This window comes from Rhinichthys klamathensis, unplaced genomic scaffold, assembly GCF_029890125.1.
Source record: "Rhinichthys klamathensis goyatoka isolate OS25496 unplaced genomic scaffold, OSU_Roscu_1.1 h1tg000731l_1, whole genome shotgun sequence".
Taxonomy (NCBI): Eukaryota; Metazoa; Chordata; class Actinopteri; order Cypriniformes; family Leuciscidae; genus Rhinichthys; species Rhinichthys klamathensis.
Window position 1 is genome coordinate 450,529 of NW_026607144.1, and position 25,360 is coordinate 475,888.

The 25,360-nt window shown below is 35.5% G+C and overlaps 1 protein-coding gene across 2 annotated transcripts in view; it reads right to left on the bottom strand.

The window, feature by feature from the left end:
• Positions 1-24,705, bottom strand: part of trappc9 (trafficking protein particle complex subunit 9) — a 224,905-nt gene extending 200,200 nt beyond the window's left edge. The window contains exons 1-9 of one of the 2 annotated variants that reach the window (XM_056242578.1): positions 24,625-24,705; positions 22,610-23,210; positions 19,130-19,275; positions 16,779-16,904; positions 13,831-13,857; positions 12,593-12,714; positions 10,262-10,387; positions 9,961-10,177; positions 5,049-5,192 (exon numbers count right to left, since the gene is read on the bottom strand). In XM_056242578.1, the coding sequence (XP_056098553.1) occupies positions 5,049-5,192; positions 9,961-10,177; positions 10,262-10,387; positions 12,593-12,714; positions 13,831-13,857; positions 16,779-16,904; positions 19,130-19,275; positions 22,610-23,193 (1,492 nt within the window). In that variant the 5' untranslated portion in view covers positions 23,194-23,210; positions 24,625-24,705. The remainder of the gene's footprint in view (positions 1-5,048; positions 5,193-9,960; positions 10,178-10,261; positions 10,388-12,592; positions 12,715-13,830; positions 13,858-16,778; positions 16,905-19,129; positions 19,276-22,609; positions 23,211-24,624) is intronic. The other variant, XM_056242579.1, reaches the window with a different exon arrangement.
• Between the last annotated feature and the right edge of the window lie 655 nt (positions 24,706-25,360).

Here is a 25,360-nt window from a genome sequence, read left to right on the forward strand (position 1 = left end):
CTCTTTTTCCTATTTGTAGTGGAGATGAGTGGTACCCGGTGGGGTCTTCTGCTGTTGTAGCCCATCCGCCTCAAGGTTGTGCGTGTTGTGGCTTCACAAATGCTTTGCTGCATACCTCGGTTGTAACGAGTGGTTATTTCAGTCAAAGTTGCTCTTCTATCAGCTGGAATCAGTCTGCCCATTCTCCTCTGACCTCTAGCATCAACAAGGCGTTTTCGCCCACAGGACTGCCGCATACTGGATGTTTTTCCCTTTTCACACCATTCTTTGTAAACCCTAGAAATGGTTGTGCGTGAAAATCCCAGTAACTGAGCAGATTGTGAAATACTCAGACCGGCCCGTCCGGCACCAACAACCATGCCACGCTCAAAATGGCTTAAATCACTTAAATTGAACAGGTGTTCCTAATAATCCTTTAGGTGAGTGTAATTATCAGCTTATTTTAATGATCACAAATGTAATCTGTATGTGTTAAAGATACTAAAAGGAAAATAACAAATATTTATTGAATTTATGCAAAGGACCAACGATTAGTTTACTAAAATATGCAACAGCTAATATAATATTTAAGTTGGTCTCCTGTCTTATTCATGGAAAATGTCTGTAAAAGTACAGGAAGAGGATGCACTGTAATGTATCCTGTAAATAAAAGCATAAAGTAATCCTGGTATTTCACTCATGTTTAGAAAAGAACACACACTTACATTTTTCTCTCTATCCAGCATCTCTTCATTTCTATATTTCATTATCTCTTCGGTCTAGTTTTTGGAAGCATGTATTCTGCCACATATGTAAATGTTTCTCCACCTCTTTCTCTCTCTATCTGCATTAATCACTTCATAACACAAGCATCCACCTGTTATCTGTAGGCAGAGCAATTGTTCACAACAAAGCTCTGCCTTGAATAAAACATCCCCAACTTTTCTTCTAATATCCTTCTGTCAGGCACTGAAAAAGACGACAGTACCCCTCATGTGCTAACTTAAAAGAATCAGTGAATCTCCTGCTCTGTTATCCCGTCAAGAGTCCAGATTGGCACTGATCAATGTCAAGCAGACGTGTTTAAATCGGACGCCTCCATTCTGTGAAAGTGTCTTTGTGCTGAGGGTGTTCCTAACAACTGCAGCTAATCATTAGCCATTATACAGTAGTGTATAACAGGGCGGGCGGCAATCTGACTGTACTCTCTGTTCTTTTCTTTTTCCGACAGATGATTTCAGTGATAAAATCAAGAAAAGCATCAGTAGGCAGACTGTAACTAAGTCTCTTCACCTCTCAGATGGGACACTTTAATTCAGTTGGACTTCTAATCAAAAAGCTGCACAATCAATCGTTAAATGATCGTGATCTCGATTCATTGTATTGGTCTTTTCAACCACACAGTATCATTATTTCTGTTACAATCATTCAGATGAACACTGAAGTTCGGGGATAAAAGTTTATAGCTTGGATATAAACACTGATGTCTACGGTCGTGAATCTCGTGATCAAAATAGAGTAAATAATGCAAGACTGCATTAATTACACCGTTACACCAATAGGTGGCGACAAGTGACTGTTAAAATGTGAAACAAGTGAAATATTTATGAGTGAGTCATTGAATTATTCATTCAACCTTTTTTTTTTAGAATTCAATTTAATACAATATTTTTAAATAGACTGCAGCAATTAACATTTAGTCAGAACCTCTTGTAAATGACGTGTTATTTTGTTTAGTTGTCCATTCAGAATCATGATCTCCAACAACATTTTCCTGCAACACTTCACAGACAATGAGTGGAAGGAGAATTTCAGAATGACACTACAGTCATTTATGACACTAATTTCAACAACAGCAGCTTGTTTCTTGTTTCTCAACTCGGTACAAGTGTGCATTCCCGTAGGACGTGATTAAATGTAGACTAAATTTGAGCTGTAAGCCAAAGCGAGTGATATTCTCAGAACCCCAGTGATAAATCGGTGTGAAATCATATATTTCCAATTACAAATGGCAACTTTCAGCAATATAAGATATAGGGAAAGAATGTGTTCATATCCAGCGACTTGAAAAAGTTGGAAAAGTTTGACTTTAAGCAACTACCAATGATAGTGAAGAAGTAATGTTATCCATCTTCTTTCAGATAGTCGAGGGACAATGCTAAAAATTAAATAAAATAAAAAACAAGTATGCAAATAAAAATAAATACATTTGTACGCAATGTATACCTAAACTGAAAAATTATTATTAATAGTATACATTAAGTCATGAGTAAGTGGACATACTATAATGCTAAATTACAACATATAAGATATCTACTATAAGACTTCAACTTGAAGCGATCAAGCTTCTGTTTAAACTCCAAAAGGCGGCCCAAAATTCCATTAAAGTCCCGAAAACAGATCACATCGCTCATTAGACAAAATAAGAGTGATTGGTTTGGCTCTCAGGGAAGTGTAGAAATGGGTTTTATCAGAACTTAGGGAGCCATTGTTCCTCAGACACTGTGTTGAAAACAGCGTTCGACCAATGCCTGAGCTCAGCCGAGGGAACTCTGGATTTGTTCTGTCTGGTAGGAAATGATAAGCTTGACAGAGCTCAATACCCAAGAGCTGCAGGCCCAACCGTGTGTGTGTGTGTGTGTGTGTGTGTGTGTGAGAAAGAGAAGCAGACAGGATTACAGCACACCTCTGTGGGGACAGGATGCTGTGAAGTGGACCATGGCTGAACAACAAAAAAGCAACATCAATCTCTTTTCAAAGACAGAGGCTTTCAGGAAAATCCAGGTAACACACACACACAGAGAGAGAGAGAGAGAGAGACCCACATGCATACACACAAGCACATACATCTTTAAACTTAACCAGTGTTCGGGACACTGAAAGTAGTAACAGTACCAAAACACATTTTCAGTAGCTCAGTGGTTTTCAATTTCAATACAATCTAGCTGTTCTTTTTAACGCAATTTGTTTTTAACATTGTGGCGTAGCAGGACAATATCCAAAATTGCTATATAAAGATTTATAAAAATCATTTTGATTCAGACACATTCGCTAATGAACCACTAAACCACTATTCGTTTGAACCCGGTTTAAAAAGTGAAGATCAACTAGTACTAGTACAACTAGAAAAAGGTGGTAATAGGTGGATATGGTAATAGGCGTTTCGCTACTAGAAAAAGGTGGTGATGGCGCAGTGGATAAGACACATGCCTTTGGTGTGAGAGATCCGGGTTCGAATCCACTGTGAGACACCAATGTGTCCCTGAGCAAGACACTTAACCCCTAGTTGCTCCAGAGGCGTGCGACCTCTGACATATATAGCAATTGTAAGTCGCTTTGGATAAAAGCGTCAGCTAAATGAATAAATGTAAATGTAAATGTAAAAAAAATGACTATAGAAATTTCCAGGGCATTTCCAATTTTTTAATATTTTATTAAATATTAGGGCTCTAAAATAGTTTTAACATGAGGCAATTATCAAATGTGCCTCTCTGAAGTATAGCACTGCAAAATCTGAATCATTATTTTTTTATTAATTAAAGTTGTAGTTTATTAATTATTATTATTATTATTTTAATGAATAATTATGTATTTAATTCACAATAATTAATATAAACTATAATATATTCATATAAATTATACACTGTAATTAAAATATTATATAGTAAAATAAATTATATATTTTTATATTATAATATAATCTCTAAGTGTGGTCAAATTAAACATATATTTCACTCTTAAGGACCTCCAATATTGTACGTTGTGTTAGTTAGCATGTGTATTTTTTTTTTATTTTTTTTTAAAGAGCAACTCTAACTGTAATTTAAATTCTTTACTTTGAATACCCTGGTGAACTGCACTTTTAAAGTATCTTCCCCAACCCTGCACTCAACACTCACACACAGGCTTCTAAAGGAATAAAGAAAACAAGTCATTGTGCAGAGAGAAAGTGATGACGCTCTAAAAAGAGCATGATTGAAAGTATAATATCACGATTCCATAAAATACAGGCCTGAAAATACAATCCCAAGTCGTCATCGCAGCAGAATCCATCAACATAAACGCACTCCAGTGAACATTTCATCTTTACGCTCTCTTTCTTTTCATCTCTTGTCTTTTAGATGAGCACCGTCTGTTTGTCAGAATCTCTCTGAATAGGCTGACAGCATCTACTGCACTATGAGTGCTTATTTTAATACGTTTGAGGGCTACAATTCTGAAAATGTCTTCCATAATTTAGTAAAACCAACTTAAGGAACAAAAACCAGTTCATAAATGGTACCAAAAAAAAGCTAATTCAATTAAAGTGCCCCTATTATGCTTTTTCAAATATTACCTTAATATTAATATTTGAATATTAATATAACTGTTTGCGAATGTAAAAGGTCTGCAAAGTTTTAAAGATCAAAGTGCACAACAAATAAAGTTTAATGAGTCCTAAAAAAAGAATCGATTCTGAACTGCTGAAACGAGTCGGCAGCAATTCCAGTCTCACTTCCTGTTACATACCTATGTAACAAATTTGCCTATGCCTATGGTCTTCATTGGCATTCTGACCCACCCTCAAACACTATAGTTGTACCTTATAGTTGTATCTGGAAGAGTTTGGTTTGTGTTTGTCGACATGTCGAGACGACAGTGTGTTCAGCGCCGTACTTTTCATGCACTTCAAAAGCATGAGGATATGGTAATAGGCGTTTCGCTTCCCACATGTACTGTAAGCGGTAGACCAATCACAACAGAATGAGCCATCTGACCAATCAGAGCAGAGTAGGCTCACGGAAAGGAGGTGTTGAAAGAGAGTGAATCTTCAAAAACTGTTTTCAGACTCTTTAAGAAATGAGGTGATGTGCAATGTATATTACGAGAAAATTAAAGTTTTTTTTTTTTTTTTACTTTGGATGCATGTAAACCTTTTGTCAGAGACCTACAAAACAAAATTAGGAGCTTTTAAATTAGCATAGTTGAGGCATTTAAAAAAAAAACAAAAAAAATCCCAAATGAGCCCAAAACCTCAATAGGTGGTCTTTAAAACCTTCTGTGTACAGGTTTTGAGTCCCATGTCTTACCCTGGTCCGAGAGGAAGTCCAGCATGGTCTGTAGCAGGAAAGATAGATGTCTGACGGACAGACCTGGATTCCCCATACGACGAGACGCATAAACCAGCTCATGAAGCAACCGTAACTGCACTGCCGCCCATCCACGATGGGTCCCTACAAACAGACAGAAGGAGAAAGCATTTAAACACACAAAACAACACTTTTGATGGATTTAGTTCACATGAGCCTCAGCGTTTCACCTTCTAATTTTTTCCCATAAGTACACAAAGATAAAAAGGCCCTTTTCAACACTCTTCCAGCATTTTATTTCCCTTTCCCCTCCTAAAGCTCATGGTAGTCCTTGCGACAAGATCAAAAAAAGTCTTCTTTACACCCTCTTTAACTGATGAAATATAATGTGACAGGAAGGTCAAACTCGGCCAAGTTTTGTTTGTAAATACAGCATCTTTTTCTGCTCAAACTGTCAGAGGCATCATCAAATTTAAAGTCCTAAATTACATGATAAAACAGCTGAGTTACAAAACTCATCCATCAGGCGACTAACACGGCCGTCACAGTAAAGAGAGAGAGAGAGAGGTGAGGCTGATCCGTGCTGCTCTGGAACGATTGTGAGGATTTATCACTCCACACGGTTCTGCCGCTCACATGACCGTCTGTTTCACAACACACCTTTCACTCAATTCATGCAAATCCACACTAAGCTTTAGAGTAGTGCTGCTAAAAGCAACAAGAAACTGCATCATTCCTGCTGTCTGATGCTTTTTCAAGAAACAGTAATCAATAGTCTACAGGAAATTGTTTAGAACGGCACACTACAATACTACAAAAGCGTATCCGTATGTATCAAAACGTGAAGTATAGACACTGTATTCCACAACGCAATGTGCTCAAACAAAGCAGCAATCATAATTCTTAACTTCTCATTGTTCACTAAAAGTGTAAGACATATTACTGACTTAAAACTGTAAATTTCTACATATTTCCCAGATGAGAACCGGGCTCAACTCGATTACTTGAACATGCAATTTAATGAGATCTCCTGTCGAACATCCAAAATTACAGATGCATATCCTTATTGTATTTATATTAATGGTATATGAGATTATAGTGTGTCCCAAATCAGAGAAGTTAACAAAAAAAATGTATGCAAGGATTTTCCCAGGTCTCTGGGTTATAATTACCCACAAGCCCTTGCTACAGAAGAAGAGCAGTTTGTTTATAGAAAGATGGAATGCGTGGTCAAATCTGCTGCAATGTGTGTTTTTTCTCTCTCAAACGTGTGAATTTAAAAGTGAATAATAAATTTGGCAAATGCAATAGTATACACATAAACAGCAGATTCTGTGCATGCACATAAGTAGGTAAAAAAAAAACTAAAATATCTTATCCTATCTTCCTTACTCTGAGGTGCCCTGTTACTACACAGAGTGTTAGCTAGTAAATGTTATGCTGTCTTGAGATACTTATACTGTGTTATAGAAAATAATATATTTTTTTAAATAATAATAATTAAAGCCCTTCAAAACCGATTCTGTCCAAATCCTAGTTAGCAAAATATTATGTGCATGCATAAGCTCTATTCCCCATGCCGTCTCCTCCTGGAGTCAACCATAAATGGATCTCATGCCTTTTTATTATGCACAACTTTATCTGCATATAATTTCCATATGCGTTTTCCATCCAGACACCCATTAACAGATACTACAGCGTATTAGCACCATCAGAAACACATTAGGCGACGATAAAGGCTATAAATATAATTTTTGCAAATTCAAAGTTCTCAAAGTAAATCAAAGTACTACAGTTAATATAAATTATAAAATAAAACCAAACATTTTTATTAAATACATCTGATCCATCATGAGGAAGCACGTTTATTTTAAATGTGGTATATTAAAAGAAAAGTGTACTATGGATTTTAATAATTGAATGCAGCTCATTATTTGGATCAGTAAAAGTGTGTACTTTCCAATTTTGTGCATACCCAATATTTATTCAATAGGTCCCTGATCTTTAACCATTACACCCCATAAAATTAGACGATTTACAAACAGCTGCTGCACATTTGGCTGCCAATTATTAAAAACAGCCACTTCACTCCCTCGTCAACTTGAAATAAGACATCCCGCTGCAGTTCAGGGCTCATAACAGGCCGTTGAGTCTCTAGGAAGCGCTTTACGGCCCTCCAGGGTCTGCTGTAGTTCAGTGTTCGTTCTTTTGTGTTTTCACTGGACTTTCCAAATCCCTGCGCACAACGGTTGAGCTAAACGCAATCAATCAGAGGTTGAGGATATGTTCTCTCTCTCTGTGTGCCTAAAGAGAGCTGAGCTGGAGAATCCCAGGCCAATTAAAAACCCATTTTCTCTTCTCTCTCTCTGCACTCCATGGTGTCTCTATTGACCCTTCTCTCTTTCACTTAAAGCTTCAGTAAGCCAGGATCACCCCCCAGCTTCAGCCTACACATGTGATGGGGTCTCCATGCCCTCCTGCTCTCAATGACATCACAGGTTCAACTCAAAAACCACACATCATCAACTGCTTTAAATATATCTGAATGAGGGAACGGCTGGGTCTGCATTCAGTAAATCTTGCTTAAAGTCAGCGTGAAGTCAAAACTGACTCTCAAATCATCTATCAAAATCTAATAGCATTCTCCTGTCTCTCAAAACAATGTTTCTGCTGACAGTACCAACACTTTGAGGGAAGTGAAATATAATAAAACTAACTTACCAACCAACCACAACCATGCAAAACTATTGCTATGCACTTGCTAACATGGTTTTAGAGCATTGCTATGTGGTTGCAAGGGGCTTATGGGTGGCTACTTACTAAAGAGCTCTTTGCCAATTCTCTGATATTCTGGTCTCTAGACATGACGAGTCCCACCTTTTTTCATCCACAATGGAATGGAAGTTAAATTACTTTGCGATTCCATTCTGTGTCATTATAAAGAATAACAATGATTTTCTCTCTCCAATTTGCAGGATTCTGAACGATATAGACAGTGTGTGTCTAAATCTAAACATCTTTATTATACCATTGTGTGCGAGTCGGTTGTGGTTGAGAGGATTTCATATTAAAGAGAATATAGTTAAGGACCCTACAGTAATGCACCATAGAGTCTGACATCACATCACAGCTCAGGGTCAGATCTCCTCTCGGCGCTGTTTTCCAACACAAAGAGTAGACGGAATATATATCACCCCTGAGAGGAGCCCTTCAAAACACACAACGCTTTTCTGCAAGCATACAAAGAGGGACAAGGTTACTTCAATGCTGCCTGGTCAGATTACAAATCAACCAAAGCCCGTTTATGAGTCAGAGCTATTTAGAGAAAAATGAGCAATTCGAACGGTTCATATTCTGCTCATGTATTGAGAAAGACGTCAGTAAACAAGAGCTAAAATGGGTCGAGAGGACAACTATGAAATAAAACACAGTAATAGCATGGATTTATTAAACAAATGACAGCATTAAATTAATTAAAAGGGCAACCATGAGGAGAGGAGGGGGGTGATGATGTCATTATCCCAGTTCAAAAACCTTCAGACACTGGCACGTACAACACTTGCGCCATAATGCATGCAAGGCCGCATTTCTATTCCAGACTTGCATGCACATTACTTCTTTGTTCATTGTCAAAAAGGAGTCTTAAATTAAAGTCTTAAAGTCTTAAATAGGCCTGAGGACATGGAGGAGGACAATGCCTTTCAAACAGGTGAAATAGATACTGAAACTTCTGGTCGACTGAAGCGGCCTTTTGAATGCCCGATGGTGATATATCTAGAGCGCAGGGTGACAAATGCTAGAATGACAGAGACATGGTTCAGTTCTGTCATGATTTTGACGGTACGGTACTTGTATTCTCGTCCGAAATTTTCGCATGTTAAAAAAAAAAAAATCACGTCAATCGCTGTCAATGTCAATCACGTTTACACACTGCCTCTGGAACTTTCATCCACCATAAAAAAATTCAGATCGGGTTCGATTTTCTGTGTTTTTCGCATCCGTGGCAAATATTTTGAGAGGTGTTTCAGAGCCACCAATGAGGAATACGACAAAAATGCATACGGAAATTTCAGACTCAGTGTGCCAGGACCTTTAGTCTCATTCACAAACTGATTAATTGTAAATAAATATAGGACCAAATAAATATAATATTACAAATACGGAATAAAAAGAAAGAATATGATTATTACTTTTTATTTAGAGTCTGACTGTTCTTTTGTACTGCAATGTAAAAAATGTATGTAAGATCTGTTAACTTACATAAAGACAGTCGCTGTTAATGACTGAATTAATAATATTATTACGCCTTCGTTTTTAACCTTGTGGTGTAAAGATATATATATTATCTGCGTATAAATGGGACTGTGACTTCTAACATGTCAAATAAATTTAGAAAACAACTCTAGGCAACTTGTTATCATAAGAAAACCACACAGAAAAAAATATTAATAATAATAATAATTTCCGTTAATAGAAATAAATCTGAAATAAAATAAATATTAGATGAAAAATCTTAAACTTGTTTTATTTCAGTTCATTTTTTCAAGGCAACATTTCTCTAAAGTTTAAGTTGGTGTACTAAAATGACTAAAACTGAAATAAAAATAAAGCTAATTAGAATTTATTTATTTTTAGATTACTCTGCTCGTGCTTTCAGTTTTTGTAATTTCACCCATTGGTGGAACTTCAGACACATTGTCCTTCAAACCATCAATGTCTGTGAATCACTATTTTTGATGAGGTCAATAATTCGCCACAATTTACTAATAAAAGGAAACACGTTCAACCTGTCTTCAGAAACCACACAGAACACAATAAAATGAAACATTTGTAATATGTTTTAACAGCCTTAGAAACAATAATTCTGACAGTATAACTTCAGACAGCCCTATACAGAAGCATCTTGAGCTACCTTTGCTGAAGTCTTTGGGGTCCAGAGAGAGGCTGTATCCCGGCAGGGTCTCCAGCAGGAGTTTGTAACAGGCCTTCCAGCCCGGCTCAGGGATGGTGGGAGCCACACACTGCATGGCGGCGACGCGTTTGAAGAACGCAGATTTCCGGTGGAAGCCGATGAGCTCGTACAGCTCTGACAGGACGCTGTAGCGCTGGATCTTCTCCTCTTCTGACAGCTGAACACAGATAGGACCATTCCTCATAGAGCAACTTGACTGACTCGTCGCGGTTTTACTGAACATTGTTGTACATGCGCTCACCTGGCCGAGGTTGATGTAAACAGCGTTCTGCAGGAACTCAGACGCCTCCATGGCTCGCTTCTGAATGGCCAACACTCTGACGGCCTTAATACAGGCCTCCAGCTCAATCACTCCAGCACTCTTATACTGAAAGACAGACAACAAGATTTTATGACTTATGAGCTGTCAACTTTAAAGCGTTAATTTAGTGCCTTAATTATTTATTTAAAAAAAAGAATTATAAAAAATTAATTAATGCAATTAATCATGGCCCAGCCCACAAATATATTCCATTAGAGCAATTTAAGCTTCATTAAAAAAAAGATATATTTATTTTAATAGAGAATTTATTTTTGTATTTATTCAATAAATGTACTAAATTTAAAATAGTATTAAATTATACATTTTACTAAATATTATTAAATAAATAAATTAAATAAAGAACTATATAATTGAATTATTAATTTGATTATAATAGTATTAAAATAATATTTTTAATACAATAATAAATAGTGAATACATTTTTTTTTTGCACATTTAATATAAATGGCCAGATCATTCTGATATTTTAAATCACATTGCCATTACAATTTCAGATTGTAAAAATCACACTCTGATACCATAAAGGCAATAACTTGCAATATTGAGGTTTAATGATTAAAATATAAATGCAAAAGAAATAATTTAGGGTCAAAAAAGGTAATCTCGCGTGTGCCTCTGTTTAGGAATTATTTTTTTATATAATAATTGAATTACTAAATCAGTTAATACAATATGGTTTTGATTGCACAACAGTTTTGCACAAATGGCCATATCATGCTGACATTTCAATCACACTGAAATATAATTTCAGACTGTAAAAACTACACTCTGAGACCATCCGGATAATAAATTGCAATACTGAAACTAACTGACTAAAATATTAAGAAAAGACCTGAAGGGTCAGAGAAAGGTTATGCTGTTGTGCCTCTTCAGGATGTGTCATCATATTTGAAAACCAAAGCTCAGCAGTGGTCAGCGGCACAAAGTGCTGTGTTCAAGTGTGAATGTGCGAGGCTGCAGTGTCCCCTGCTGGCTGCTGGCACAACAGCTGATGTGGCAGAAACGAGACCAGCAGAGACCGCACGAGCGGCTCTGTTCACAAGACTGGGGTCAAATACTTGACTTTACATGAGCCAGGAACAGAGTTTAAAATGCACCATACAAAGATATTTTAATTCCAGAATCTAGACCATCTCTAGGGGCTATTTGCTGTGAGACGCACATCAGCAGAGCCATTTTGGGTAAAACACCTGCATAAAACAGTTGCCATCTCAGAGCGAGAGCTGATGAATAATGAAACGCAACTTTGAGTGTTTAATAAAACAATGTCCCACAAGAAAGCTGCGTGTTTAAGTGGTTTTACCACAGTTAAAGAGCGTTGTTAGGCACGGCACGGAGAAATGTGTGCTTAAAACTCCCTTAACTTGGGTAAAATCACTATAACACAAGGCTTTGAAAGACGTGTTACTTATTATGGCCATGTTTAATAAAAAATTACAGTTTCATTATTAAACGATTTTGAAAAAACAATTAAACCATGCCATTTTCGTAACATTTGATAACAAGGTCCCATTAGCTAACGTTAACATAAACTAACAATTAACAGTACATTTGTGGCAGTATTTATTCATTTTTGCTATCGTCAGTTAATAAAAAATAAAAAAAACTGTTCATTGTTAGCTCAGGCCCACTAAATAATACTAATTAATTAAATAACTAATCAATATTTTGATTTTAACAATGTATCAGTAAATGTTGCAATATTGTTAGTTTATTTTAAATAATGTAGTTAATTAATGTTAACAAATGAACCCAAGTAATAAAATATTACCCAGAGTTTAGAGCCAAAACTATGTTTATAAAGCTGTTTCTGCAAAGATAAATTAAATTAAATTAAAGACATTTATAATATTATTTAAAAAAATCCAGAAATATCCTCAAAGAATCCTGAAAAAAATAAATCCACAAAAATATAAAGCAGCACAACCGTTTTCAACATTGATGATAATAATAATCATAAACTACTTCTAGAGTATCAAATCATCATATTAGAATGATTTCGAAGGATCATGTGACACTGAAGACTGGAGTAATGATGCTGAAAAATCAGGTTTGATCAGAGAAATAAATTACATTTTACAATATATTCACATAGAAATCAGTTAATTTAAATGGAAATAGTATTTCACAATATTACTGTTTTTATTGTAGTTTTGAGGCTTTGTGAACATGGCTGCTGATCCTCCACAGCAGAGAACATCCTCTCAGACAGAGCAGAACAAACTCTCACATGTCTGAGCATGAAGTTACCTTGCCGTAGTAAGAGATGGCCTCCTTGTACTTGTCGATGATGTCCTCCTGACTCAGGCAGTTCTTGGCTCGGCCGATCTCAGTGCTCGTGTCTGCGCTGATGCCATTGGTCGTCAGAGCACCTGGACAGGAAGACAAGAGAGAGAACCAGCGTTAATGCACCATGATAAATGAAAAGAAAGTGAATTCTGTTCTCTGCATGCTAATGCAATGCTTGCATTCACGCTACCTTATTTTCAAATGTTATAAAGCTAAGGTCTGTAATAATACTAAAGATTTTATTTAGCATTTAACAGCTCTGAGATATGAGATGCTGCAAACGAGCCCATTTGTCTGATGCAAGACCTGGAACTCGGCAAGCTAGTTCTTGAATTAAATATGAAAGTCATCAAGAAACATGTTTAGAGGAATGAGAAAAAGAATTACACACTCAGGAGGTTTATTAAAAAAAGAGAGAGAGAACAAATTCACCCTGTTTACATAATTCATATCCCTGGTCTTATCGGGAACGATTCATCAGGGCATAATCTTTCATTACAGTTTAATAACAGCATATACCTTTGGAATTTTTCATAAATAAAGTTCTGTATCTGTACTGTTGGTTTTACCTTCCAAACTCATTAAAGTAATGCCGAAATCCATTTAAAATATTTAATCTTTTGATTTTGCTATGCATATTAAATCTCTTAAGTGTAATAAGTCTGTTTGTGATCATATAACTCAAATTCAAATGGCAAACAAACACTGATGTCTAGTGTCAGCAAAGAGCAGATGTCGTAAAGTGTATTTGAATAAACAACAAGTTAAGCCTGTGTGTATAAGATCTATCAACTAACCAATCATGAGGTCAACTCCATTAGTTACTAATAAGTTAGTTATTCTTAATAGCTATGCATTATCATAAAAAGCACAAAACTATTTGATCAGTAAGTGTCTGCACTGCAGATTTTGACCTGATAACTACTGCAAAAATCAGGCACAAAAACACAGACATCACATCTAAGGATTGCAATATAAGAGCTATAAATCCTCTCAGCTGGATTTAAAAGTAAGGATTCACATCCATGCACTGAAATCACTGCAGATGTTTTGATTGCCATCAGATCAGAAACACAAAAGTCCACCAAAACACCTGCACACATGCACAAGCACAACAGAGGAACTAAAACTACGTCACAAGAGCACAAACGGGCAGGAATAAAATCCTTATCTAGAGCTACACGTGTGCTTTACTGTACCTGGGTCAATGAGAACTTCTTGAGCGCCTGAAGACACAGACAGAGAGGGAGAGACAGAGAGAGAGAGAGACAGAGAGCCTGGTTCACTCTTGGCACAAGCTGCAGTTCATGGTAAGCAGTGTTAGTACAGCACATATCAGGGCACTGAATGGTCTGTTATGATCCTGACATTGTGAAAAAGCCGTCAGTTCAACGGCGGCGACAAGCAGACATGCAGGATTGAGTGGCGGACTTTATAATGGCTGTTAACAGACATTAAGGAAGCATGCGAGCTTAAATGTGATTCATTCTCTTAGTTTTGAATATGTTATCAAAGCCTTAAAAAAGTCTTTGGACACTTAAGCCACACTTAAAATCAAACCAAATGGCATCCGTACAAATCAACAGCTTTTCTCTTTATTTTGAACAGCATCTATTTGTATCATTTATCACAAATGTGAAATGTCATTTATTTTTGTCAAATGTTTTACTTGGAAAATTTATATTTCTTTAAAATAGATGCCATTTGATTTGACAAATTGTACGTTCACTTTACCTGTGGCTTAAGTGTGCAAATACTTTATAGACATAAATCTGTAGAGCAAACCTCACCACAGTGGATTAATTAGCAAATGAAACATGTGAATGAATGATACACCTGTTAATGACTTAAAATATTATGTTATAGTGTTTTCAGGCTTATGTTCTGTATATGTTAATACATGAAAATGAATGAAAGAAAGAAATTCAGAATGAAGGAAATTCAGGAAAGGAAAGGAAATTCATGAAAGGAAAGGAAATTCATGAAAGGAAAGGAAATTCAGGAAAGGAAAGGAAAATCAAGAAAGGAAAGGAAATTCAGGAAAGGAAGGGAAAATCAGGAAAGGAAAGGAAATTCAGGAAAGGAAAGGAAAGGAAATTCAGGAAAGGAAGGGAAAATCAGGAAAGGAAAGGAAAATCAGGAAAGGAAAATCAGGAAAGGAAAATCAGGAAAGGAAAATCAGGAAAGGAAAATCAGGAAAGGAAAGGAAATTCAGGAAAGGAAAGAAAATTCAGGAAAGGAAATTCAGGAAAGGAAATTCAGGAAAGGAAGGGAAAATCAAGAAAGGAAAGGAAATTCAGGAAAGGAAGGGAAAATCAGGAAAGGAAAGGATTTCAGGAAAGGAAAGGAAAGGAAAGGAAATTCAGGAAAGGAAGGGAAAATCAGGAAAGGAAAGGAAAATCAGGAAAGGAAATTCAGGAAAGGAAAGGAAATTCAGGAAAGGAAATTCAGGAAAGGAAATTCAGGAAAGGAAATTCAGGAAATTCAGGACAGGAAATTCAGGAAATTCAGGAAAGGAAATTCAGGAAATTCAGGAAAAGAAATTCAGGAAAGGAAAGGAAAGGAAAGGAAAGGAAAGGAAAGGAAAGGAAAGGAAAGGAAAGGGAAGGAAAGGGAAGGAAATTCAGGAAAGGAAAGGAAATTCAGGAAAGGAAAGGAAAGGAAAGGAAAAGGAAAGGAAAGGAAAGGAAAGGAAAGGAAAGGAAAGGAAAGGAAAGGAAAGGAAAGGAAAGGAAAGGAAATCCAGGAAAGAAAAGGAAAGGAAATTCAGTAAAAGGAAAGGAAAGGAAATTCAGGAAATTCAGGAAATTCAGGAAAGGAAATTCAGGAAATTCAGGAAATTCAGGAAAGGAAAGGAAATTCAGGAAATTCAGGAAAGGAAAGGAAAGGAAAGGAAAGGAAAGGAAAGGGAAGGGAAGGAAAGGAAAGGAAAGGAAAGGAAATCCAGGAAAGAAAAGGAAAGGAAAGGAAATTCAGTAAAAGGAAAGGAAAGGAAATTCAGGAAATTCAGGAAATTCAGGAAAGGAAATTCAGGAAATTCAGGAAATTCAGGAAAGGAAAGGAAATTCAGGAAATTCAGGAAAGGAAAGGAAAGGAAAGGAAAGGAAAGGGAAGGAAAGGAAAGGAAAGGAAAGGAAAGGAAAGGAAAGGAAAGGAAAGGAAAGGAAAGGAAAGGAAATGAAATTCAGGAAAGGAAAGGAAAGGAAAGGAAAGGAAAGGAAAGGAAAGGAAAGGAAAGGAAAGGAAAGGAAAGGAAATTCAGGAAAAGAAAGAAAATTCAGGAAAGGAAAGGAAAGGAAAGGAAAGGAAAGGAAAAAAGACAAAATAAAGAAACGACAAGAGAGGAAAGGAAATGAATGGAAAAAAGAAAGAAAAAGTAAAGAAAAAAGCAAAAAAGAGAAAAGAAAATAAATAAATAAAAAGAACAGAAAATAACAGAACAGCACATTTGTCTTTTTGTTTTGCTCTAGAACACTCTCACGCTCCTGTTCTAGATCAGCATAACTGACTCAGGTTTCCCTCACGGATGAGGATGAGCATTAATAATGACTGTCTCTGGTTTAGACTAAACACTTCTGCTGCTTTCTGTGAAGAAAAGATGACGATTCACTCCAGATGATGTTTTATTAAAGAAACAAACATCAAACCAAGAGCAGTAAATAACATCTAAGACACACAAGAGACATCCAACCTCATTCACTCATAATCTTATTCACACACATCACATCATTCATGCCGCAAACTAGCTTTACGCTATATGCCCTATGTACACAGCATCGGTTGTCTAGTGTAACAATGCTTAGTGTATTGTCCCTGTTAAATAAACAAATAAAATTTTTTTTACAAAATGATGGAAATAAAACATATTGAGTTTCCATAGGAGACCCTTGATTTTCTTCCTTAAATACATGACTGTGGGAAGAAGAAAAAGTTTGGCAAATCACACATAATTGTATCATTATGAATGAATCAAAGCAAAGATATGCAAAAGGTCTACAATAATATTATCCTCCAGAATTAAATATGAACTCCAGAATCTCTCAAGCAACCAAAATGAAAATATGAAGCACAAAAGCATGGATCATCTTGATATTTTTAGTTTAGTCAGCTAAAAAGGGACGCTATAGATGTGTCTGACCGCACTGACCAGGTCTGTGTCTCTTCCCAGCGTCGGCAGCAGAGGAGACGCCAGGTTTACGGGCTCCGCTCTTCCCCGCAGTGCCTCCTGGGTAATGGAAGATGACAGACGCAGAACACAGACCCTCCAAAGCAGCTGAAGAACAAAACAGAAACCATTTCACCGTTCTCATTCATCACTGGAGAGTTAATCTGTCATGCAGGTCTTTGGGAAAGCAAGGACTGAGAAGGTCACAGCTGCTTGGAGTTGAAGTGTTGGAGAAAGTGATGAAAGTGCCTGGGTTTACTTTCTTAGCTGGTCATCATGAGTTTAAAGATTGGATATAACTAGGGGTGGGAATCTCTAGGCACCTCACGATTCGATTCGATTACGATTCAGAGGGCTGCGATTCGATGCTAAATCGATTATCAGAATCTTTTTTTTGTGTGTGTGTGACTATAAATACTTTGCTTTAAAAGTACAAAGTAATGACCCATAAAGAATTAACGTACAATATATTTTATTAACATTGCAAAGAACCAACAGGAAAATACATGTGTGTCTGAACTAGCAGCAGCATATTTGTAGTAAATTAATAATATAACAACGACCGGTAACGTTACAGCCGAGTGTTTTTCCTCCTCTGGCTGGAAACGTGTCATTTGGCTTCATGTGTCTTGTTTCCGAAATATTTTAGTTTTACTCTACAAAGCTTACAACTAGTGTGGCTCTTGTCCAGCTCCTTTCCCCCTTCAACTTCAGAAGCCAAAATATTTCCACACGTCAGCTTTTAACGAGGAGGGTGTTTGGATTTGGCGCTCAGCCATCGCGTCCGCGTCTGTTATGTGCACGCCACAGACGGTCCGGCCACTGCACTTCCGCGCTTCAGAGTTCCGTCTTTCGCGTTCCGTCAATATTACGTTATTATAAATATATATCTAAATTTTTTTTTTTTTTTTTGAAAATCGATTTTTGACAATTGTGAATCGATTCAGAATCGTCCACGTCCGCATCGCGATGCATCTAAGAATCGATTTTTTCCCCCACCCCTAGATATAACTTTGCTCACTCAGGCATGTAAGTGATTCTATCACACCAGATTCATGCAGGAATGTTGAAGTGTACATGAGGTGATACTATGTGATAGTTACATAATGCATGTAAAGTTCCTGTAATACTAGTCTTCTAAGAGCCAAGATGTTGTAATACTGGTTTCCCATTCCATTCTTACATTTGAGGAAACGGCCACCTTTAGATATTTGAGACATATGAAAAAACATATATACATATATATATACAGTATATATATATTATATACACACACATATATATATAAATAAAAAACATATATAGATATATATATTCGTTTTATTTATATATATATATATATATATATACACACACACACACACACACACACACACATACATATAGTATTAGTATTACTAGTATTACAGGAACTTTTTAGGTTTTTATGTAATGCAATTAAAAGAAATATATATATATATATATTATTTATAATTTAACTAAAACAACTATTAATAAGAACTATATAGACCTATTTTAACAAAAAAATTACTAAAACTTAAAATAAAATAAAAAATAAAAACAGAACATATAAAAATTAAACCATTCAAAATACTAATACTTATCTAAAATAGGATTTCAATGATGCTAAAATACTGATTTAGGGTGAAACCAAGTCTACGGGTGTGTTTACACTTGTAGTTCAGTTCTCTTGGTTCTTTTGGTCCGGACCAAAAAAGAAAACATTACATTTAGTCCTTGTTCGCTTAGCGTTCACACTGTCATTTTTAACATTGAACCTAAATATGCAAAACAAAAAAGCTAAAATATACAGCTTTTATGACGTATATTTTGTGGCATATTTTGCAACAGAACTTACCAAACATCAAAAACAGTGCTGTGTGTTGGGCTAAACGGGCTTGTTGTACAGTATGTGCGTACATATGATATATTTTTACCAGCTAAGAACTCACGAAAAGCTTAGAAAATGTGTAAAGGAGTCAAAACAGCACCAGGCACTCCTCTGTTACCGATCTGGACCATGGTTCCGATGCCTGAACCGAACTGTGATGGGAAACGTAACGCCTATGACGAGAAGAACCAGGTATGCTTGAGCATTCTGTCCTTTTTACGGTTATGACATCACATCCTGTTTTTGGTTTATTGTCTTTGGTCCATGTTGCGTTCATATTTCAGATATATCATATATCCCCCTTTGGGTTCGCTTGTTAGGTGTGCACCAGGGTTCGGATGGCAGCGTTCACACCTATTCAACTGAACCGCACTAACAGAGCAATCGCACCTGGAAGAAAACCTGGCAAGTGTGAACACACCCTATCAATCATTCATCTTACCTCCCAGCCACAGGAAGTCATTGACAGAGCGCAGCAGCTCCACGGCCATGTGATAATGCACCAGGGCGTCCTGCAGCATCCCGGCCTGCAGACACAGGTCCCCCACGTGCTTCCTCGTGCGCCCCTGACAGCGCTTCTTATAGTGCCTGAGGAAGAGCAGTCAGATAAACACTCAGCGTTCACACACACACACAGCTCAGTTCTTCATCAACGCTCGCAGCCAAGTGCAGGTGACGTCAGCCATGTTTCATTCAAGATCTTTTATCAGCGGATGCCGTCTCATTTGGCTCGCCTTATACGGAGCACAAATATGCTGATGTGGTTTTGCATTAAGCTTTGTCTTCTGTCTTTGCCCAGTATTTACAGACAGAGAGGGAAGCTGGAGGTGAAGAGATGGATGCAGAGGGAAGGGGATGCAAAGGCAAAACACTGGGGATTTCAGCAACTTCCCATGGGAATGAAGGAACTAAAAAATAAATAAAGGATTTATGTTTATAAACATGAGGAGGTAAAACTGTGGTGGAAAGACCCCTAGAGATAGTGTGCAAGAGGGTCAAGTGTTATTCAAGAGAGAGGTAGACAGAAGAGAAACAGGAGAAACATATTTTTAAGCCTTTCATAAATATTTACTTTTACATATAGGGATGAAGTATCGGTGACCATATAATAACATTAAATGATCAGCAACCGTCTGATTAAGCCAATTTGGAATATTCTTATTTATTTATATTTTTTTCCGATTCAAGCAGCATATTTTTTTGTCCTATGACTGATTACAAAACTGTTAACTAAAACTTTCAATATTTCAATGCCAGGTTGGAACTCTAGTGTGAATGCAAGATTATTATTTTATTAATGATCAATTAGCCTAAACTTCACAGCAAAACAGTTATAGACATTATTACTTATATCTAGGAGTATAATACAAGTTGCAATGCTTATTCACAATGCATTATATTAATTATATTATATTATGTTATATTATATTATCCAAAATGTCTATATCAATGAATCCCTAATAATGATAAATAACATATTAAGTATTAATTTTCAAAATATAATTATTAATATTATTGCTTTACATTAATTAATATAATATTTATAAACACATAATGTATATTACATTATATTACAGTATATTATCCAGAATGTCTATATCCATCCCTAATATTGATTAAATAATATATAAAAGTATTAATTAAATATTTAGTATTATATGTATTAAACATAAAAATATATTAAAAAAATAATATTAATAATAACATTAATATTTTTTATTTAATTAAAATCATCTTTATCAACAATCTATATGTATAATCTATATTTAACTGCAGATCAAGAACCTCCATACTACAATGGAGCAAACACAACTAAACTCAGAGTATTTTTACAAATGGATGCCATATTCAAATTCATGCTGCGACTGTAGATGAGATGAGCACAAAGCTTTGCGTGCAATCACTCATGAATTACTGAATGACATCCATGAACTTCCTTCTGCAGTTTAAGCAGACAGAGAGAGGCGGTATACTTGATCAAACACTTGACCCTGTCAGGCACCAGGACCCCGAGAATCTTGCCCATATTTCACCTTTAAACCATCGACTCAAAGACGACACAAATATTACACTCTGCTTAAAGCTCTTTTTTTCCGTTCGTGCACATTTCCGTCACAAAAATGAGTTTGACCTTTCTACTCTAAACTGAGACACAAGAGAATCGAGGTCCAAGCAGTGTGTCACTGAAGGGGAGAGGAAGAGGCGGATCAGGTAAGAATGAACTAAAGCAGGAGACAGAACTACCGGCTCACCTTTTCACACCCCATAATAAACTCACAGGACAGTATGAAAGAAAAGAAGAAAGACAAATAAAACAAGGCAAAACAAGAAAAGGGAAGAAAAAAACAACCATGAAAAAAATGGCAAAACTCATGAAACAGGAGAGAAGATCATGCACGGTTGACCTAAAGGCAAAACCATCATATTGTAGGACTTTGGGGAATCCAGTCTTTACCGCTGTGAAATTCAGTCTAAATTTAAGATGAATTACACACCAAAGTTTGATATATATATATTTTTTTAATCTCTTCATTCCAAAAACTGCAAGTATAAACAACATTAATGGCGATTAGGGATCCTTCAATAAGTCCGTTATTTTCATTGTTTTGGATAATAACTGATAAACGGACGATGTTAATTTTTTTTCTATTTTGTCTAAATCAGTTTCCCAAACAGGAATTTGTGAGGGAACAGCAGGCGGTTCCTGGGTTGATTAAAAGCTAATAATTAATTATATTATAAAAATGAAAAATAAATCAATTCAAAATAAAACACTTAAAACAATGTATAAATAAATATAAATAAATAAATGTGTGTGAGAGTGTGTGATTATATTTAAATATATTAAATATATAAAACCATTAACAGAGAACTGTGAATAAGCATATATATAAATTATTAAAATATTAACTTAAAATACTTTAGGTATATATTTTAGGCCAAATGGGTTCAGCTGACAAAAAGGTTTGGGAAACCAGTCAAAATACGGTAATAATGATAAATAAAACACTAATTAAAATCAATCAATATAAATGCTACAAATAAATGTAGGCATCACAACATTATAATGTACAGTGCTGAAAATGTATATATATATATTAGGGCTGTCAAATGATTAATCGCGATTAAATCGCATCCAAAATAAAAGTTTGTGTTTACATAATATATGTGGGCGCACTGTGTATAATTATTTTATATATATAAATACACACACATGCTTGTATATATTTAAGAAATATTTTCATGTATATACTGTATATAGATTTATATATAATTTTTATTATATATAAATATAAATAGTTTATATATAAATAATATTTTTTTCTTAAATATACATGCATGTGTGTGTATTATATATAAATAAAATAATTATACACAGTGCACCCACATATATTATGTAAACACAAACTTTTATTTTGGATGCGATTAATCCCGGTTAATCATTTGACAGCCCTAATATATATATATATATATATATATATATATATATATATATATATATATATTGATTAAGATATTTGCAAAAGTTACATTTATATTGATATTAAATTATTACTGTCTTTCAAGATTAACTTTAAGTGAGCATTAGATGTTGGTATAGGTCACCTAAATGGAAAAAAAACCATCTTCAATGATAACTGATATGGTTATTTTACAGTATATTGCCCATCCCTAATAGTCTAATAGTGATGCTTGCATTAGAGAGATAATACATTAATTGAAGTAATTAATAAAGTAATTGAAGATTCATCAGCCACCCTTCTCTATATATCAGCATCGACTATTGAAAAACCAATATGGGTTGACTATTATGCTGGTCATCACCAATAAAAAAAAGTTTAATTTCTCAGTAGTTTACCATTTGAACTGAATTTCTCAGTAGTTTATCAATTGAATGAACATTCCCAGAACCCAAACTCACCTGCTGTCTGTGTCCAATCCCACAAAGTCCTTCTTCTCGAACGGCACACACAGCAGTGTTATCTTATCGCCGGATTTATCGGTTGCCCTGTCCAGCCTTTTCGACTCCAGGACGATAAATATGGACTCAACGAAATCCTCCACCCTCTTCTCCACATCGGGACAGTCATCATAGCTGGGGTAGAAGGCCACATCTGTGCGCTGCTGTTCCGCCAGCTCCCCCTGCAGCCCGAACACCAGCAGCCGCGAGTCGTACAGCGTGGAGCCGAACACCTCCTTCTGCCCGTGGAAACGGTCTGACGTCTGGGTCCACTCTTTGGCCGCGGTGCAGCTGGTGACCGAGATGAGACCCACCACTTTGCGGTGGGTCTGAAAGTCGCCCCAGTCGTTGTTCTCAGGGGGGTAATGGTGCCGGTATCGGATGAACAGGACGCGCTGGGAGTCGCGAATGCTGACCTGACTCACGCTGACGATGCGTTTGTAGATGCGGAAGAACTGGTCCTCTGGGACGATCCCCACGGGCTGGACCACCACCAGGACCGTCTGATGGTCCTCAGCACACTGCATGTAGTCTGGGACACTCATGTCTGCATACAGGGAATCTAGAGAAGGAAAACAATCCACAAAACCATGTATTCTTTTACTATGGCAAGTTTCAAAAGAGTTCTAAAACATCTAATCTACTGTAGGTCTATATAAATATTTACACACTGCCGTTCAAAAGTTTGGGATCTGTAAGCTTTTTAATGTTTTCCAAATAAATCTCAATATTGTGAAATATTATTACAATTTAAAAAATATTACTTAAAAACAAAAGTAATTTATTCCTCTGATGCAAAGCTGAATTTTCAGTATCATTATTCCAGTCTTACATGATCCTTCAGAAATCATTCTAATATGATGATTTGACGCTCAAGAAAAATGTATTATTACTATTATCAATGTTGAAAACAGTTGTGTACAAAAAATGCAGGATTCTTTGATGAATAGAGAGTTCAAAAGAACAGCATTTATCGGAAATAGAAAGCTTTTGTATCATTATACACTCCCGTTCAAAAGTTTGGGGTCTTTTTTTTTTTTTAAAGAAATTATTTATTCAGCAAGGATGCATTAAATTGATAAAAAGTGACAGTAAAGAAATGTAATCAAATAAATGCAACCTTGGTAAGCATAAGAGACCTCCTTTTAAAACATAAAAAAACGTACTGATCCCAAACCTTTGAACGGCAGTGTGTGTATATGTATATGTATATATATATATATATATATATATATATATATATATATATATATATATATATATATATATATATATACACACACACACACACATACATACCTTTATATGTAGCTATATTAAATAATAATAATAATACTCTAATTTAACTGAAAACTCTCCAATAAAAACTACATCTGCAAAAGTCACCAAAGCCGGGAGATGAGCATAACAGCTTAGTGAAATGATTGACAGTTCACAAACTCTAATTATTCATAAATTTTCCTTTACTTGAAATTATCTGAAACGAATTACCTCCAGGTTCACATTTGACAGAAATTACTGTGTAATCTTTATTTAAAACACTTGACACAACTAAGGACCTACTGAAGTAAGTTGAGTAATCTTGTAAACAGCACAGATAAAAGAAAATAATATTGTCAAAATATGTAAGATTTAAACAAACCAGCAGGACAAACAGCAAAATGTTTCAGTCTCGAATTAAACCTTATTGAGTTCCTTATTGAATACAATTTGTTTTATGAAACAATCATAGGTTTTTATTCATTCAAAACGATATATATTTGCAACATATTTGTTTATTTTGGTCTGTTTTCAAAGGCGTGTTTGAATGAAACATCTTCAAATTCACCAGCAGATATCAATGTGACAACAGCGCAATTCAGTAGGCTATAAACCCCACAAAATAAAGTGTAAGATTTGTTCCAAAATAATGCTGACAGAATAATCATATGCGTTTAAAATACGTGTGTGTAAACGCTTGTTTTTGTTTTACTCACAAACGCTCTTCCTGTCAACACTGCTGCTGCTTCTTCTGCGACTGTCTTGTCTGTGAGAGGCGTGTGACTCATACTCGTGTCTATAAGCGCCCCCTGTTGGATGAGTTTCAACATTCATTACTATAATATAATATAATATAATATAATATAATATAATATAATATAATATAATATAATATAATATAATATAATATAATATAATATAATATAATATAATATAATATAATATAATATAATATAATGTTTACCATCCGACAAAGGGACTGATACATTAAATTGATTTGTAACGCGCTTTCTGGCAGCTTTGCAGAAATATACTTAAATATAAATATAATGAACGAGGGAAAAGATCGTATGAAGTTGCTAATATTTTATTTTATAATCCTAGTATATTAATATAATAAATATAAACATAATTTCTCTATGTTTAGAGTAAAATTCTCGTACCACTGGTGTTTTGTACATTAAATTTAACTAAATAAAAGTCCCAGTGGCTGTTCTACAAAAGGTAAAAAATAAAATTATTTTAAAAAAAAACATTACTGAACTTGTGAATAGCACATTTCATCGTATTTCATACATCTAATAACATATTCAGAAAATGTTTCTAAAATGTGAACCTCTCGTTCACAAAATCACATTTTGGAAACATTTTCTGAATATATTATGGGATGATCAACCGTTGATCATCGGAGAGACCGCTCCACTCAGAGGCTGCTCACGCGTCAGGCCTTTC